The following is a 15,091-nucleotide window of genomic DNA, read 5'->3' as shown; positions in this document are numbered from 1 at the left end:
GAGCAGCCCACGGTTGAGAGCAACGGCGTCGCAGGCTTCCCGAGGAGCAGTTGCCGGCTGGGGATGCTGACCGGTGGCCTGGAGCTGCCTGGAGCTGCGTAGGGGACAGGTGTTCTCCCACGCCCCGGCAGCCCTGCCTCTCCGGGGTCCCCGCGCCCTCCCTGCGCCCGAGCGCCCCCTGCGGCCCTTCAGCTTCGGGGACCAGCCCCCCCGCCCCCCGCCTTGCAGCTCTGTTTCCTCTGCTTTCGCACTAGGGGGAGCGAGTGCTCAAGGACAGGGTGAAGGCCGGCCAAGACCGGGAGCTCATCTCGCTGCCAGGGCCCGTGGTCCCTTGGCAGACACTTCTTGTCCCCTGCTAGGGCAGCCTCTCCCAGGCTCCCTGCAGGTCACACCCCTCGGCCCCTCGTCATCCCGCAAGCCCCTCGGGGGAGGCCAAGGGCTGGGAGAGGCGCAGCTGCGCCTCTGGGCGGGGCCCAGTCTGAGGGTGCTGGGACCCACTGCGCTCTCCTGCGGAGCCAGCCCGGCGGGTCTAGGAGCCGGGAGACGGGCTCAGGCCTGTGGGAGGAGGGTTCGAGGGCTGGGTCCTTCGCTGCACATCCTGGCGGAGCCCTGGACCCCCTGGGAACCCGGTCTGGCGAAGAGCTCGCCATCACCTCGGGTGGGTGGCCTCGGGGCCTCCGCGCAGGTGGCAGGCGCTTGAGATCTCATCTCCGAGGTAGAAGATGATGCACACCTTAAACTCTAATTGATGCCATCCTGATTGGAATAAAGACTGCATTCGATTGGCCTCGCGGAACGGCGCCCCATACGACAGTGGGCGTGTGCTGGGGGTGGAGCGCTGCTTGTCGGAGGAACAGGTTCACTGTGTTCTCTGGAGGAGGCAGTGGCGCGTCGAAGGAAGGTCTAATTCAACTTGTGAGATTAAACGACTGGCTTGTTTTTTCTTCCGAGGAAACCACTCTCTTGTGGTAGACGTGTCCTTCAGAGAAAGTAGACGTCTGACCCTGGTGCGCGCTCTGTATTTTCAAACTGAAAGGCGGTCAGCTCGTGCTTTTGCCTGTGCCTTCCCTTGCGGTGACTTGTCCCTCCCGTAAAGCCGTAGCCTTCCTGCCTGGCGGTGGCAGTGCCATTCAGAACCCTGTTCTGGAATCCGGGTCCGCGTGGACTCGGCTTCTCCGGACTGAGAGAAGACGGAGGGCTTGGCGCTTTGAGGCCCCTTAATGAGCGGCACCAGGAGCACAACGGAGGTTGGGGTGGGGGACTGGGGTGGGGGACGAGGCTCGGCTGCTGTGCTTGCCCTTCCCCCTCGCCTCTCCCCCTTGCCTCTCCTCCGTGGGCTGTGAATGTGTCCTGCTTCTGTCCCCTGTTCCCCAAACCGCGGCAGCTCATTCAGGGAGGGGAAGGTGCCTTCCTCAGCCCGTCTTTAATGGTTAGGTTGTGATTCCTGCCCCAGAATGCTTTTGTTCTTCCTTTCATGATAAAATAGCCTTTTGCTCATTGGTTGGAAAAACAAGAATAAAGAATCAGAAAAAAGCTCATAATCCCTTGGCCAAGTAATAATAACTCTTGTACCATGTGGTGTTTATAGCCCCCATCTTCTCTTAAGCACTTTTAACGTAGTTGAATTTTTAAAATTAAGGAGTGAGAAAATACAATATAACCTATTTTATTTTCATATTGATATTATAAGTCTGTTCTCAAATTATTACATATTTCCGTTGTATACTCCCACTGTAGTTCAGTAAAACCATGTCTCTACCATCGACGGTCAGGTCGTTTCTAATGCCCCGCGTCCATAAATCTTTGCCTGCATCATGTAGTGTGCCACCACTTCTGTAAAAGGAGAAAGATGGGGGAGGGCAGAGAGGGCTAGGGGCCGGAGTGGGACAGATTTTATTATGTACAGTTACATCTTTGATTGTACCATGTGAATATAATATCTATTCAAAACAGGAAATAAAATTAAAAATAAAATATCAGCCCTGGCTGGTGGGGCTCAGTGGATTGAGTGCCAGCCTGTGAACTGAAAGGTCACTGGTTTGATTCCTAGTCAGGGCACATGCCTGGGTTGTGGGCCAGGTCCCCAGTGGGGGACGAGTGAGAGGCAACTGATTATTTTTCTTGCACGTTGATGTTTCTCTACCTCACTTTCTCCCTCCCTCCCTCCCCTCTTCCTAAAAATAAATAAATAAAGTCTTTAAAAAAATAAAATATCAAGTATGTGAAAGTGAACTGTTGATTATGAAGATGCCAAATGTTAGACTTTAATTTGTAGTTTACAATTCATGCTGATACTAAGAAATATGGAAATCTTTCTTAATCAGCTTTCAGCTGCAACAGACCGGATTTGTTCACTTCAAGAAGAGCAGCAGCGCTTACGAGAACAAAATGAATTAATCCGTGAAAGAAGCGAGAAGAGCGTAGAGGTGAGAGCTCGGCCTCAGGGCTGTTCCGCACTCAGGCAGGTCCCTCGCAGCTCTCGCTCAGGGTGTGACCACAGCCTGCCCTCGGGGAGCCTCCTGCTGCTGCGCCTCCCTGGTGCCCTGGGGCCTGCGGGCCACAAGGGGTTTCCCGATCACCTGCTTCCTCACCTCCGGGCCTTTGCCCACAGACGCTCCTGTTCCCTCTTCCACTCCTGCTCCCACGCTGGCTCTTCTGGGACACCGTACTCTGCACCTGCCTGTGGGCCCCGGCCTCCTCCATGTCCCCACAGCTCTTTGTACCTCCCACCCATATTAATTTGCCGTTTTGTAGAATCTCTGGCTTGCTCGTCTGACGATCTGAAGGTAGAGACCATGTCTGACTCATCTCAGAATTCTTCCAGTGCTAAAAACATGCTCAATAAAAACCGAATGGTGGTTCGACTGGGCCCTTGCCCACTAAGAACAATTGTTCTGTTTTAAAGAAAAGTAAATTGTTTTCTGAACTTAAATTTTTATTTAAAAAAATCTGTTGGTTTACCCGGGCCAGGTGGGTCAGTTAGTTGGAGCATTGTCCTGTCCACCAAAAGGGTGAGGGTTTGATTCCCGGTTGGGCACATGCCTGGGTTGTGGTTTGATTCCCGGTCTGGGTGCATATGAGAGACAGCCAGTCGATATTTCTCTCTCACACATCGATTTTTTTTCTCTCTCTCTTCCTCTCTCTGTAAAATCAATAACTTGTCCTTGGGTGAGGATTTTTTTTTAAGTTAAAAATCTATTGGTTTGTTCTCAAATTCAGGTATTTCAAATAGCTTTAACATTTTTTTAAATATTTTGTTTTTATTTATTTTTAGAGAGAGGGAAAAGGAGGGAGAAAACACGGATGTGGGACAGAAACATTGATTGGTTGCCTCTCGCACATCTCCAACTGGCTACTGGTCCTGCATTCCTGTCATGTGCCCTGACTGGGAATCAAACCAGTGACCTTTCAGTTTGCAGGTCAGCACTCAGTCCACTGAGCCACACCAGCCAGGGCAGCTTTAACATTTTAACTTTTCTCTATTATACTTAAGAAATAGAAATTACACTACATTAAAAAAAATTATGGTATATTTTGCCCTGGCTGGTGTGGCTCAGTGGACCAAGTGTTAGCCTGCAAACCAAAGGGTCACTGTTTCATTCCCAGTCAGGGTACATGCCTAGGTTGCTGGTCAGGTCGCCAGAAGGGGGCACTAGAGAGGCAACCACACATTGATGTTTCTCTCCCTCTCTTTCTCCCCGCTTCTCCTCTGTCTAAAAATAAATAATAAAATTTTTAAAAAATTAGATTTTATTTATTTTTAGAGAGGGGGAAAGAAAGACAAAAAACATCAATGTGTGGTTGCCTCTCATGTGCCCCCAGCTGGGGATCTGTCCTGCAACGCAGACATGTGCTCTGACTGGGAATTGAACTGGCGACCCTTTGGTTCACAGCCCACATTCAATCCACTGAGCTACATTAGCCAGGGAAATAAAATCTTTAAAAAAATTTTTTTTTAATTATGGTATATTTTTAAATACTTTGTAGTTGGCTGGCTTCCCATAAACAAACCTTTTCTCTCCGTATTCTTGTTGCGTGCAGATAACAAAACAGGACACAAAAGTTGAGCTGGAGACTTACAGGCAGACTCGGCAGGGTCTGGACGAGATGTACAGCGATGTGTGGAAGCAGCTGAAGGAGGAGAAGCGAGTCCGTTTGGTGAGTTGGGAGCCCGAGGGTCTTCAGAGAAGCGCCTCAGAGACCCAGTGAGTGGTCTCTTCAGCACTTTTCACGCATGTGCAAACTCTGCTGACACCCACAGACAGTCCAAAATTGTCCCTTAAACAAAAGGCTATATTTACCACCCAGCTCTGCATCATTACTTCCATTTTCTAATTTTGTAAACTTTCTCAGAGATTACCGTGAAACCAGACATGGGGATTCTTCACTATACATTCCCTTCAGTCAGAGCCTCTAGTCTGTCTGTTTCCATCTCATCTAGATGTCAGTGGCTGCTGATGCTTTATTAAACATAGTTCCTGCAGCTGCTACACTTTGTTTCTTTGCTGCTTTGCATGGATGTAGAGAATGCGTGTCCCGGGTTACCCCAGACAGGGCCACTTCAAAATGAATTCGCCGGTGTTGCCATAAACTAGCAAATCATTCCGGAAGTTCTAACATGGCAACATTAAGTTGATTTAGCACTGAAACACGGGACAATCTTTCAGGCCCTATGTTCTGATCTTAGGGTTTGAAGAACACTGTACCATGGTTGGTGGAACTCTAGGGGCATATTGCCACCTGCCAGCTTTCTGGGGACTTGCCGAGCCAGTTTTCATTGTCAGATGAGAAAAGGGGGAAAACTTAACCTAGTTATGCTCCAAACAGACTTTTTCTAAGTTTCCCTAACATATTCTGACCCTGAGTTAATATTTTATGTATTGTCCAAGATACAGCCCTCAGTTAAATTTATTTCTGTATCAGTCTTTTCTTTGTTACTGTCCTTTTAAGGAACTAGAGAAAGAACTGGAGTTACAAATTGGCATGAAAACCGAAATGGAAATTGCAATGAAGCTGCTGGAAAAGGATACCCACGAGAAGCAGGACACCCTGGTCGCCCTGCGCCAACAGCTAGAAGAAGTCAAAGCCATCAATCTGCAGATGTTCCACAGAGTTCAGGTGGGAGCTGGCAGGGTCCTCACCATGGCCCGGTCTCCTGCTGCTGTCTGCACACAGCCTCTCCGTCCCTTGTCCTGTACTGGGAGGCGGCAGCCATGTCTGCCAGCTCCCTGGATGTGCCAGCCGGGTCCTGGGCCCTGTTACCTATTACTGCACTTACCTTGTTTGAGTCCCAGGGATCCCTGGGAAAAGTCGATAAAATGGGGGGGGGATTGTCAGTGACAAGACAGAAGGGAGTGGCTGAGTCCCTTGGCCCCCGCCCCCAGTGACTGACCAGCAGAGCTGACACCTGAACTGTGCAGCTGCTCCCGCACTGTCCCCTGCTGTCTGTCTCCTCCTGCTTCCATGGCTAATTGATGGGAACGCTGGCTAAGGACAGAAGCCGGTGCTGTCTTTTCAAAGCTCAGTGAGTCTCCAGGCCACATCACGAGCTGCCCGCCTCCCCTGTCACTTCAGGGTAGTCAAGGGAGCCAGCCCAGAGAGAACTCGTCACACCAGACTAACAGGCAGAGTCTAAATTTTTTTTTTACCAATTTTTTAAAAATATATATTTTACTGACTATGCTATTACAGTTGACCCATTCCCCCCTTCATTTCCCTCCACACTGCACACCCCTCCCCCCCACATTTCCCCCTTTAGTTCATGTCCATGTGTTACAAGTTCTTTAGCTTCTACTTTTCCCACACTACTCTTGCCCTCCCCTGTCTATTTTCTCCCCATCGTCTATGCTACTTATTCTCTGTCCCTTCTCCCCCCTTCTCCTCCTCCCACTCCTCTGTTGCTAACCCTCCATGTGATCTCCATTTCTGTGGTTCTGCTCCTGATCTAGCTGTCTGCTTAATTTACTTTTGTTTTAGGTGTGGTTGTTAGTAACCGTGAGCTTGCTATCCTTTCACTGTTCATATTTTGTGTCTTCTTTTTCTTAGGTAAGTCCCTTTAACATTTCATATAATTGATGAACTCCTTGAACTTGACCTTATCGGAGAAGCACTTTATCTGCCTTTCCATTCTAAGTTAAAGCTTTGCTGGATAGAACAATCTTGGGTGTAGGTCCTTGCATTTCATGAGTTGGAATACTTCTTTCCAGCCCCTTCTTGCCTGTAAGATCTCTTTTGAGAAATCATCTGACAGACTGATGGGAACTCCTTTGTAGGTGACTATCCCTTTATCTCTTGCTGCTTCTAGAATTCTCTCCTTCATTTTAATCCTGGGTAGTGTAATTGTGACGTGCCTTCATGTGTTCCTCCTTGGGTCCACCTTCTTTGGGACTCTCTGAGCTTTCTGAACTTCCTAGAAGTCTATTTCCTTTGCCAGATTAGAGAAGTTCTCCTTTACTATTTGTTCAGATAAGTTTTCCACTTGTTGCTGTTCCTCTTCCCCTTCTGGTGCCCCTATAATTCGGATGTTGGAACATTTAAAGATGTCCTGGAGGTTCCTAAGCCTCTGCTCATTTTTTTGAATTCTTGTTTCTTCATTCTTTTCTGTTTGGTTGTTTCTTTCTTCTTTCTGGTCCACTCCTTTGATATGAGTCCCAAAGTTCTTCCCATCACTATTGGTTCCCTGTGTATTTTGCTTCATTTCACATAGTGTAGCCTTCATTTTTTCATCTAATTTGCGACCAAAATCAACCAGTTCTGTGAGCATCCTGATCACCAGTGTTTTGAACTGTGCATCTGATAGGCTGGCTATCTCTTGGTCACTTAGAAGTATTGGCTCTGGGGCTTTGAGCTGTTCTTCTGCTTGAGCCATAATGTTTTGGGCTGTTCGCACCTGTTACATATGAGGGGCGGAGCCTTAGGTGTTCACCAGGGCCGGGCAACCCAGTCACTGGGTTGTGACACTGTATGTGTGGCCAGGGTCAGAGAGGGAGCAATGGCGCTTATTCTGCTCTCTCTGGGATTTCGGTCCCCTCTGCCACTTTTCACAAGTAAATTGGGCCCTTCTGGTGCTGGTTCCTGGGTGAGTGGGCTTGTATATGTTCTAGGACCCTGTGGGTCTCTCCAGTGAACTCTCCTGTGAGGCTGGGAGTTTCTCCCAGCACCTCAACCACCGTAAGTTTTTTCAGTTGGGGCTTTTAGGCTTTATTTCTCATCACTGGAGCCCTGGGTTTCATGGTCTGTCTCACTGCCCATTTTTTGCTTGGTTTATCTGTGCACGAATGTGCGTCTACAGTCAGCCTACCGCCTTGTGCGCCTCACTGGGTTTGCTGGTTACCTCCCCGAGCCCGGGTTCACTAGCCACCGTTTTTTCCTGCCGTGACCCCGGTCTGCCAGCTGCCGACTCCACCCCTCTTACCGATCTGGATGAATGGTTCATTGTTGTCGGACTTCAGTACAGTTTACTATTCTGTTTGGTTGTGTTTTGGTTCTAAATCCTTGTTGTCCTTAAATGTGGTTGTGTGAGGAGGTATAGTGTTTTCACCTACGCCTCCATCTTGGCTAGAAGTCCCAGAGTCTGTGAAGTCTTCACGCCCCCTTGCCCAGAAGCTCTCGGGAAGGATTCCGTTCTGTGGTCCTCTCCGCACTTTCCTTGTCACCTTCTGTTTCCTGTTTTATTGCCTAAGCAGCCCCACATGCTCTCTCGTGGGTGCAGTTTCAGGCTCACTTATGAAAGACAGTGTGAGAGCAGACAGTACAGAGACACTGTGATTTTATCCTGTCTTTTTAAAAACTATCACAGCATCATCATTAGAATAGCAACAGTGAAAAATGAAAAGGGGAAAAAGAATTTCACCCTACCAACAAGTTGTCTACGTTTTAACTTTTTCTTTTTTCTCTTAGTCCTCACCCAAGGATATATTTTTCTTCCATTGATTTTAGAGAGAGAGAAGGATGTGCCCTGACCAGGGATCGAACCTGCAACCTTTTGGTGTATGGGATGATGCTCCAATCTCCTGAGCCGCCCAGCCAGGGCTGTTTCCACCTGGTTTGGGGGAGCGTGGAGCTCTAGTGCAGCCTGTGTGTTAGGAGGGCATAAACCGCTGCAGTGACTTAACAGGCCCTACAGCAGAAATGTGGAAAAACGTGGAATTTTGGATGTCTGTCACATACGGTTATTTCCGAGGAGAACCCCTCAGACCAGCAGCTTTGCTCAGCAGTCACTCGGGCCCAGGCTGGTGGCAGCTCCAGCTCTCGAGGCCACTATAGAGGTCACTGTTCTTGCCAGTGCAAGGTAGGGGGAAAGGCAAAGTCCAGCACTGGGTTTCTTCTCAAGCCTGAGACACAAGCGGCAGACGTCCTTCTATGTGAAGACCTAGAAAAGGGCTGCTTGGCAAGGCCACTTGGCCGCAGGGACACCTGGGGCTGCTGAGCCTCAGCTACAAGGTACATGACAGGGAGGACAGGTATTGGTGGATGTGGGTGTCCCCACCAGGCAGCTGCCAGCTTTCCTGGCCAGCCTGTGGGCTCAGCGTGCTGCCCTGGACGTTGTGTTGGGGATCAGCTGCGGCTGCTCTTCAGGCCTGACTCCTGGGCGCTTTGACAAGGAGGCGTCCGCAGCCACAGCCTCTGCTCTGTCATCTCCCCTCAGTCTGGGTGTCAGTGACCAGCTTGTTGATTTATTCATTGACACCATTCCTGTGCCTGCTTCATTTCTTTGCTCTTTTGGTGTCTCCTGCTCTCATGTTAATGGCCAAGTCATCTGAAGCAGCTGACCAACTGCTGAGGGAGGCCCCTAACCTCACCCTTCCCACAGGGAGTCTCAAGACCTCCAATACACAGTCTTCAGTCTCCTCTCACTCACATCGGTCAGAAGCATCTGGCTTTTCTAGCCCACGAGGCCCCTCTCTGCCTTTGGCCCCTCTGCTCCCACCACCTCTGGACGAACCCCTTTTCACAGTGCCGTTTCAGGCCCTGCCGCGCCTGCTCGCCGATGCCTGCTCGTACCCTGGCTCTTTCCAGCCCCTTCCCCAGGAGCTGTGGCACGGCTGGCAGGGATCCATGTTCCAAGTTTGAGCCAGTGACAGTTTTACTACCTGTTTGCCATGACTAACAAGGGTCACAGCTTTCTGGCTAGAAACACCTGCTTCACATGGCAGACCCCTGACTGCTGAGGTGGCACTGCAGGTGCTAGATTTCCCACAGCAACACCACCCCATGTCCTCTGGTGGTCATCTTCACTCGCCACCCTACCCCCCTCTGGGTGCAGATGCACAGGGCTCAGTTCGGGACACGCTGCAATTAGACACCTCTCTGGTGTTCTTATTTCCTTTTATCCCCTCCTTTACTTCTGTCCTCTTTCCGCTATGCTAACATTCTAAATGTTTATATTTGTCATTCTAAATCATGTACCATTTTGAGTACATGAATTTTTTTCTGTTCTGCCTGTTCATCTATTTTGTTTTTTAGATTTAATTATTGATATGTCTTTATTGCCACATATTATTCATATTTTTATCTCTTTTTTCTTCTTAAATAAGTCCCTTTAACATTTCATATAATACTGGTTTGGTAGTGATGAACTCCTGTAGCTTTTTCTTGTCTGGGAAGCTCTTTATCTGCCCTTCGATTCTAAATGATAGCTTTGCTGCACACAGTAATCTTGGTTCTAGGTCTCTGCTTTTCATCACTTTGTTTCATGCCAATCCCTTCTAGCCTGCAAAGTTTCTGTTGAGAAATCAGCTGACAGTCTTACTGGAAATCCCCTGTAGGTAACTAACTGCTTTTCTCTTGCAGCTTTTAAGATTCTTTGTCTTTAACCTTTTGCTTTTTAATTATGATGTGTCTTAGAGTGGACCTCTTTGGTTCTTCTTGTTTGGGACCTTCTGTGCTTCCTGGACTTGTATGTCTATTTCCTTTGACAAGTTAGGGAAGTTTTCTGTTATTAATTGTTCAAGTAGGTTTTGAATTTCTTGCTCTCTCTTCTCCTGCTGGCACCCCTGTGGTGCAAATGTTGTTATGCTTGAAGTTGTCCCAGAGGCTTTTTACACTGTCCTCATATTTTTGGATTATTTTTTTCCTCATTCTGATTTGTTGTTTTCTGCTTCTTTATCTTACAAATCTCTGATTTAATTCTCTGCTTCATCCACTTTACTGTTGATTCCCTGTAAATTGTTCTTCATTTCAGTTAGTGTCTCCTTCATTTCTTACTGGTCCTGTTTTATGTTGTTAACATTCTCACTAAGTTCCTTGAGCATCCTTATAACCAGTAGTTTGAACTCCACATCTAGTAAATTGCTTGTCTCCTTTCGGTTTAGTTCTTTTTCTAGAGTTTTGTTCTGTTCCTTCATTTGGGACATGTCTTTTTATCTCCTCATTTGGGAAGCCTTGCTATGTTTGTTTCCATATATTAGAGCTGCTGCATCTCCCTGGCTTGGTAGAGTGGCCTAATATATTCAGTGTACTGTAGGGCCCAGTGGCTCAGCCTCTCTGATCACCCAAACTGGGCATTCCAGGTGCCCCACACCCTAGCCCCATGGGGGCAGAATACATCCTTCTCTTGTAGTTGGGCCTTGATTGCCATTGGCACATCAGTGGGAGAGATTACTCCCAGGCTGATCAGCTGTAAGGACTGACTGCAACCACTGGCCACAGTGGAGGATCAGCTGTGCAGGGTTGACCCCACGGAGGCTCTGGTGCCCACTGAGTCTGCCCCTTGAGTGTGTCACGTGTAGAGTCTGCCCCTTAAATGGTGCTTCAGTGTCTGAAGCTGTCCACTGGGTGCACCGATTCCAGGGCCTTGTAGTAGGTGCAGGCCAAGGCCAGCCACCACCTGTGTTCTACCCAGGTCCACCCTGCCTGAGCTACAAAGCAACATACAGATGGCTATTACCTGTGCTGGGCTTAGAGTTGCCCAGGAGAGGCCAGGCTGTGAACTAAGGCCTGCTGCTAGTGCCAGGCTTAGGGCCACTTAGCAAGAGGTGCAGGGCACACTGAGGCCAGATGCTGCTTGTGTGAGAGACTTGAGCGACATCGGAAATGTAAGCTACTATGCACACTTTGTATGGGAGAGCCACTGTGTACAGCTCGGATGGGCCTGTAAGTTGGTGGGGTGGGGTCTCAGGGAAACATCAGAGTGGGGAGAGCAGCATTAGCCAGACTGAGGGAGGCTTAGGTGTGTTGCCCGCCAGCTGGCTCTGTGGAGGGAGGGCTCAGAAAAGGAATAGTGGCCTCTGCTGGCACTCCTGCCTGGGAGAAAGCTGCTTCTCCAGCTCTTGCCCTGGTGTCTGACAATTCCTTTCCTCCAAACATGTCCCTGGCACTTTTCGCACTGCTAGCACACTGCTGGAGCTCAGATGGAGTGAGTCCTGATAAGTCTGTGTTGGCCCTTTAAGAGGAACTGCCTGGGGCTGCAGCAGCACCCCCCCCCATCCTCCACCCCCTGCCCCTGTCTTACTCAGCCTCAATCCCTGTTGATTCTCACAGCCAGAAGTTGTGGGGCCTTCTCTTCCTGGCTCTGGAGCCCTGGGCTGGGACCCATGATGTGGGTCTGGGGCCCCTTACTCCTCATGGGAAACCTCCACGGCTGAGAGTTCACTCAATTTTTATTTGCCACACATGTGTGGGACCAGCCTATTCCACATCTCTGCCCCTCTTACTAGTTTTGGTGTGAGGGCTTCTTTATATATCCTTAATTGTAGGACTTTTTATTGATTGATTGATTGATTGACTGATTGATTTAAGAGAGAAACTTGATTTGTTATTCCACTTATCTGTGCATTCATTGGTTGATTCTTCATTGTATCCTGACCAGAGCCTTGGCCTCTCCCTCTTGGTCTCTCTTTCTGTTGGCAATGCTAAGAGCTATGGCGTAGTGTGCCTTCCAGGGCTCTGGAGAAGAGCAGCTATGAATGAAATGCTCTTGAAAGTATTATGAAGCACCAAGTGCACAGTCAGACCCTGCTGGACCAGGGGTGAGGGAGAGGCAGAGTCTGACCTCCTGGCCTTGCTTTGGCAGGATACAGAGAGCAGTTTACAGCAGAAGAATGAAGCCATCACAGCTTTTGAAGAAAATATCAATCAAGTTATGTCCAGCATGAAACAGATGGAAGAAAGGTAATCACTTGCCCTGGCAGATATTCCCTAGAAAGTGCTGGGACCCCTCTGGGCCTGGGGACTTACTCTCTCAGAAGCAGAGATGGGTTGGGTGGCTGCCCTTCACATCCGTAGTCCTGCCTAGCAAGGGGGGAGCAATGTATTCACTCGGTCAGCCTTTTGGCTATCGAAGCATATCGTCCTCTCAGGGAGGGGGCCAGGACTTTCCGGGGTGCTCCTTGTCGCCATCACGTTTAAACATCAGGTCAGTAGTGGATGAGAATGGAGTGTGAAAAAAGACCCACACAAACATGCACAACTGAGTTTTCCCAAAAGTGCAAAGGCAGTTCAGCGGTGGCATGTCCTGGCTCTCCACCTTTTTGATAAATGATATTGAAACAGACGTTCATAAGCAAAAAATAACCTCAGCCTGTACTTCACACCTTTATGTAAAAATTAACTCAAAATGGATCATACACTTAAATATGGAACTTGATACTGTAAAACTTTTCAAAGAATATATAGAAAGTCCTTGTGACCATGGGTTGGACAAAGAGATCTTCGACGTGACATAAAAGCATGGTCCATGAAGGAGAAACTTGGTAAACTGTACTCTATCAAAGTTAAAAATTTTTGTTCTGTGAAAGATGCGGTTAAGAGAATAAAGAGACAAGTTATAGATTGAGAGAAAATTTGTACATCGCATACAAGGTGGGGCAAAAGTAGGTTCACAGTTGTTCATGTGGAAAATAACACAATAGTAGATAAAATACAAGAATAAACTCTGTGTTTCATGTACTCACAATTGTAAGCCTACTTTTGTCCCACCCTGTATCTCACAGAACACCGGTGTCCAGTATATATTTAAAAACTCTCAAAACTCAACAAACAATCCTATTTTTAAAAGGACAAAAGATGAACAGAACTTCAGCAAAGTGCGCATATAGACGGCAAAGGCGCACTTAGGGAAGTGCGTGTTAAATCACGCGGGGGTGCCCTTACACGCCTGTTAGAACAGCCAGATACTGATGACCACACCCCGTGTCTGGCAAGGTGGTGGAGCGGCTGGAACTCTCCTACATGACCAGTGGGAAGGCACAGTCGTACAGCCAACTTGGAAAACAGTTTCATACAATAAAACTGAACATTCTCTTACCACACAACACTCAAGTCCCACTCCTGGCTACTTGCCCAAGAGGAATATAAACTTATGTTCATACAAAGCTTATACGCAAATGTATAGCAGCTCTGTTCCTAATTGCCAAACACCAGGAGCCACCCAGACAGCTGTCTTCCGGGAGTGGATGACCAAACCAACACCCTTTGCACTGAGACACTAGTCGGCTGAGGGAAGGAATGAGCGGCCGCTGTGCAGGAACTTGCACTGACCTCAGAGATGTTAGGCAGAGAGAACAAAGTCAGCCTCGGAAGGTTGCGTGAAGTATAATTGCATTGCTACAACAGTACCAAAGAGATGGAGCCATGGTGTCAGTTCAGCTTTGCCAGGGGTCATGTAGGAAGAGGCAATGTGGCTTCAGGGGGCCACGCTAGAAAGCCTAGGGCCTGGAACCATCCTGTGTCCTAGTGGCCTTGGTGGATCCGTGGTCTTGACAAGTGCCCGTTGGACGGACGCATAAGTCAATTTCACTGCATATTAATTTAAAATGAAAGGAAAACCTCAAGCCAGCAAGAGTATGAACACTTCCCACATCATATCAGAGCTCTGACCCTTGCCTCACGCAGCTGTGGTTCATTTGCACAGGTTGCAGTGCTCTGAGCAGGCGCGGCAGGATGCTGAGGGCCGGGGCCAGCAGCTGCAGCAGGATCTGGGCCGCAGGACCGAAGCACTGCAGGAGCGGCTTTCCCAGCTGCTCAGCCAGTGGTGGGTGCCCAGCGGGTAGCGAGGGCAGGTGCTCCTGCTCAGGTGGACAGTATCCCACTCTGGGTTTACCCCTGCAAGCCTGGAATTGGGATGGGAGCAGGTATGCTGAGGAAAAGTTCAAAGGCCAGTGAGAAAACGCCTCCCTGAGGCTGTGCAAATGAGGCACACTCCTGACCCTCCACAGCTTCCTCCCCACCCCCAACCCCTCAGTGGCCTCTGTGGGCAGCTGGCTCTGGATGGAAGAGGCAAAATCCAGTCTCCATCTGGGTGGTGGGTTCTTTTTCTTTTCCTTTTTAAGATTTTATTTACTTCTAGAGAGAGGGGAAGGGAGGGAGAAAGAGAGGGAGAGAAATATCAATGTGTGGTCACCTCCGGTGCGCCCCTACGGGGGACCTGGCCTGCAACCCAGGCCTGTGCCCTAGACTGGGGATCAAACCAGCGACCCTTTGGTTTGTAGCCCGGCACTCAGTCCACTGAGCCACACTTGCCAGGGCTCTGTCGCAGGTTCTGCTGGGCACTCCTCCCCTTTCCTCCATCCATGGACTGTCCAGGGTGCCCCCCGGCTTCCTCCTGCTTGTTCCCAGTGTGTCTCTCTCAGAGTGTGCGGGTGGCCCTGGGGGAGGCGGAGCTTGTCTCCGTGCTGGGTTGAAGGGCGTAGAGGCTCATGAGGCAACTCATTTTCCTGTTGAATTCCGTTTCCTATGTGGTGTCTGGGGTTGGATTGTGGATTTTCTATGAAAAATCTCCCACTGAGACTAACTCACATTCATTTTTGGAAAACAGCTCAAGTCTAGAGAAAGAGTTGAAATCAGAAAAGGAGCAAAGACAAGCTCTTCAGCGAGAATTACAGTGTGAGAAGGACTCCTCCTCCCTCCTCCGAGCAGAGCTGCAACAAATGGAAGGGTTAAAAAAGGTAAGGTGGACGGCCCTTGGGAGGAAAGGAGCTGTTAGCATCTCCAGCCAAAGCGCCTGCCAGCACCGCGTGACCCCTGCACGAGCCCCCACTACTGCAGAGCAGGCCCCCTGCGTGCCAGTGGTCCCAGGTCTGGGAGGCACTGTCCCCGAACCGAAGGCCTTCCACCCTGAGAGGGAAGGACCAAACAGATTGAAAGCCAGTGA

General features: G+C 49.2%; 1 protein-coding gene across 1 annotated transcript in view; it reads left to right on the top strand.

The window, feature by feature from the left end:
* The window catches only part of RUFY1 (RUN and FYVE domain containing 1), a 47,484-nt gene that overhangs the window by 26,193 nt on the left and 6,200 nt on the right, over nt 1-15,091 (top strand). Inside the window, exons 9-14 of the mRNA XM_037136389.2 lie at nt 2,325-2,426; nt 4,042-4,158; nt 4,951-5,118; nt 12,014-12,111; nt 13,853-13,972; nt 14,756-14,885. Coding sequence (XP_036992284.2) covers nt 2,325-2,426; nt 4,042-4,158; nt 4,951-5,118; nt 12,014-12,111; nt 13,853-13,972; nt 14,756-14,885 — 735 coding nt within the window. The remainder of the gene's footprint in view (nt 1-2,324; nt 2,427-4,041; nt 4,159-4,950; nt 5,119-12,013; nt 12,112-13,852; nt 13,973-14,755; nt 14,886-15,091) is intronic.

Source organism: Artibeus jamaicensis, unplaced genomic scaffold (assembly GCF_021234435.1).
Source record: "Artibeus jamaicensis isolate MK-2021 breed Jamaican fruit bat unplaced genomic scaffold, CSHL_Jam_final scaffold_286, whole genome shotgun sequence".
In the NCBI taxonomy this organism is placed as follows: domain Eukaryota; kingdom Metazoa; phylum Chordata; class Mammalia; order Chiroptera; family Phyllostomidae; genus Artibeus; species Artibeus jamaicensis.
The sequence above is the reverse complement of the archived record's forward strand: the minus strand, read 5'-3'. Positions and strand labels throughout refer to the sequence as shown.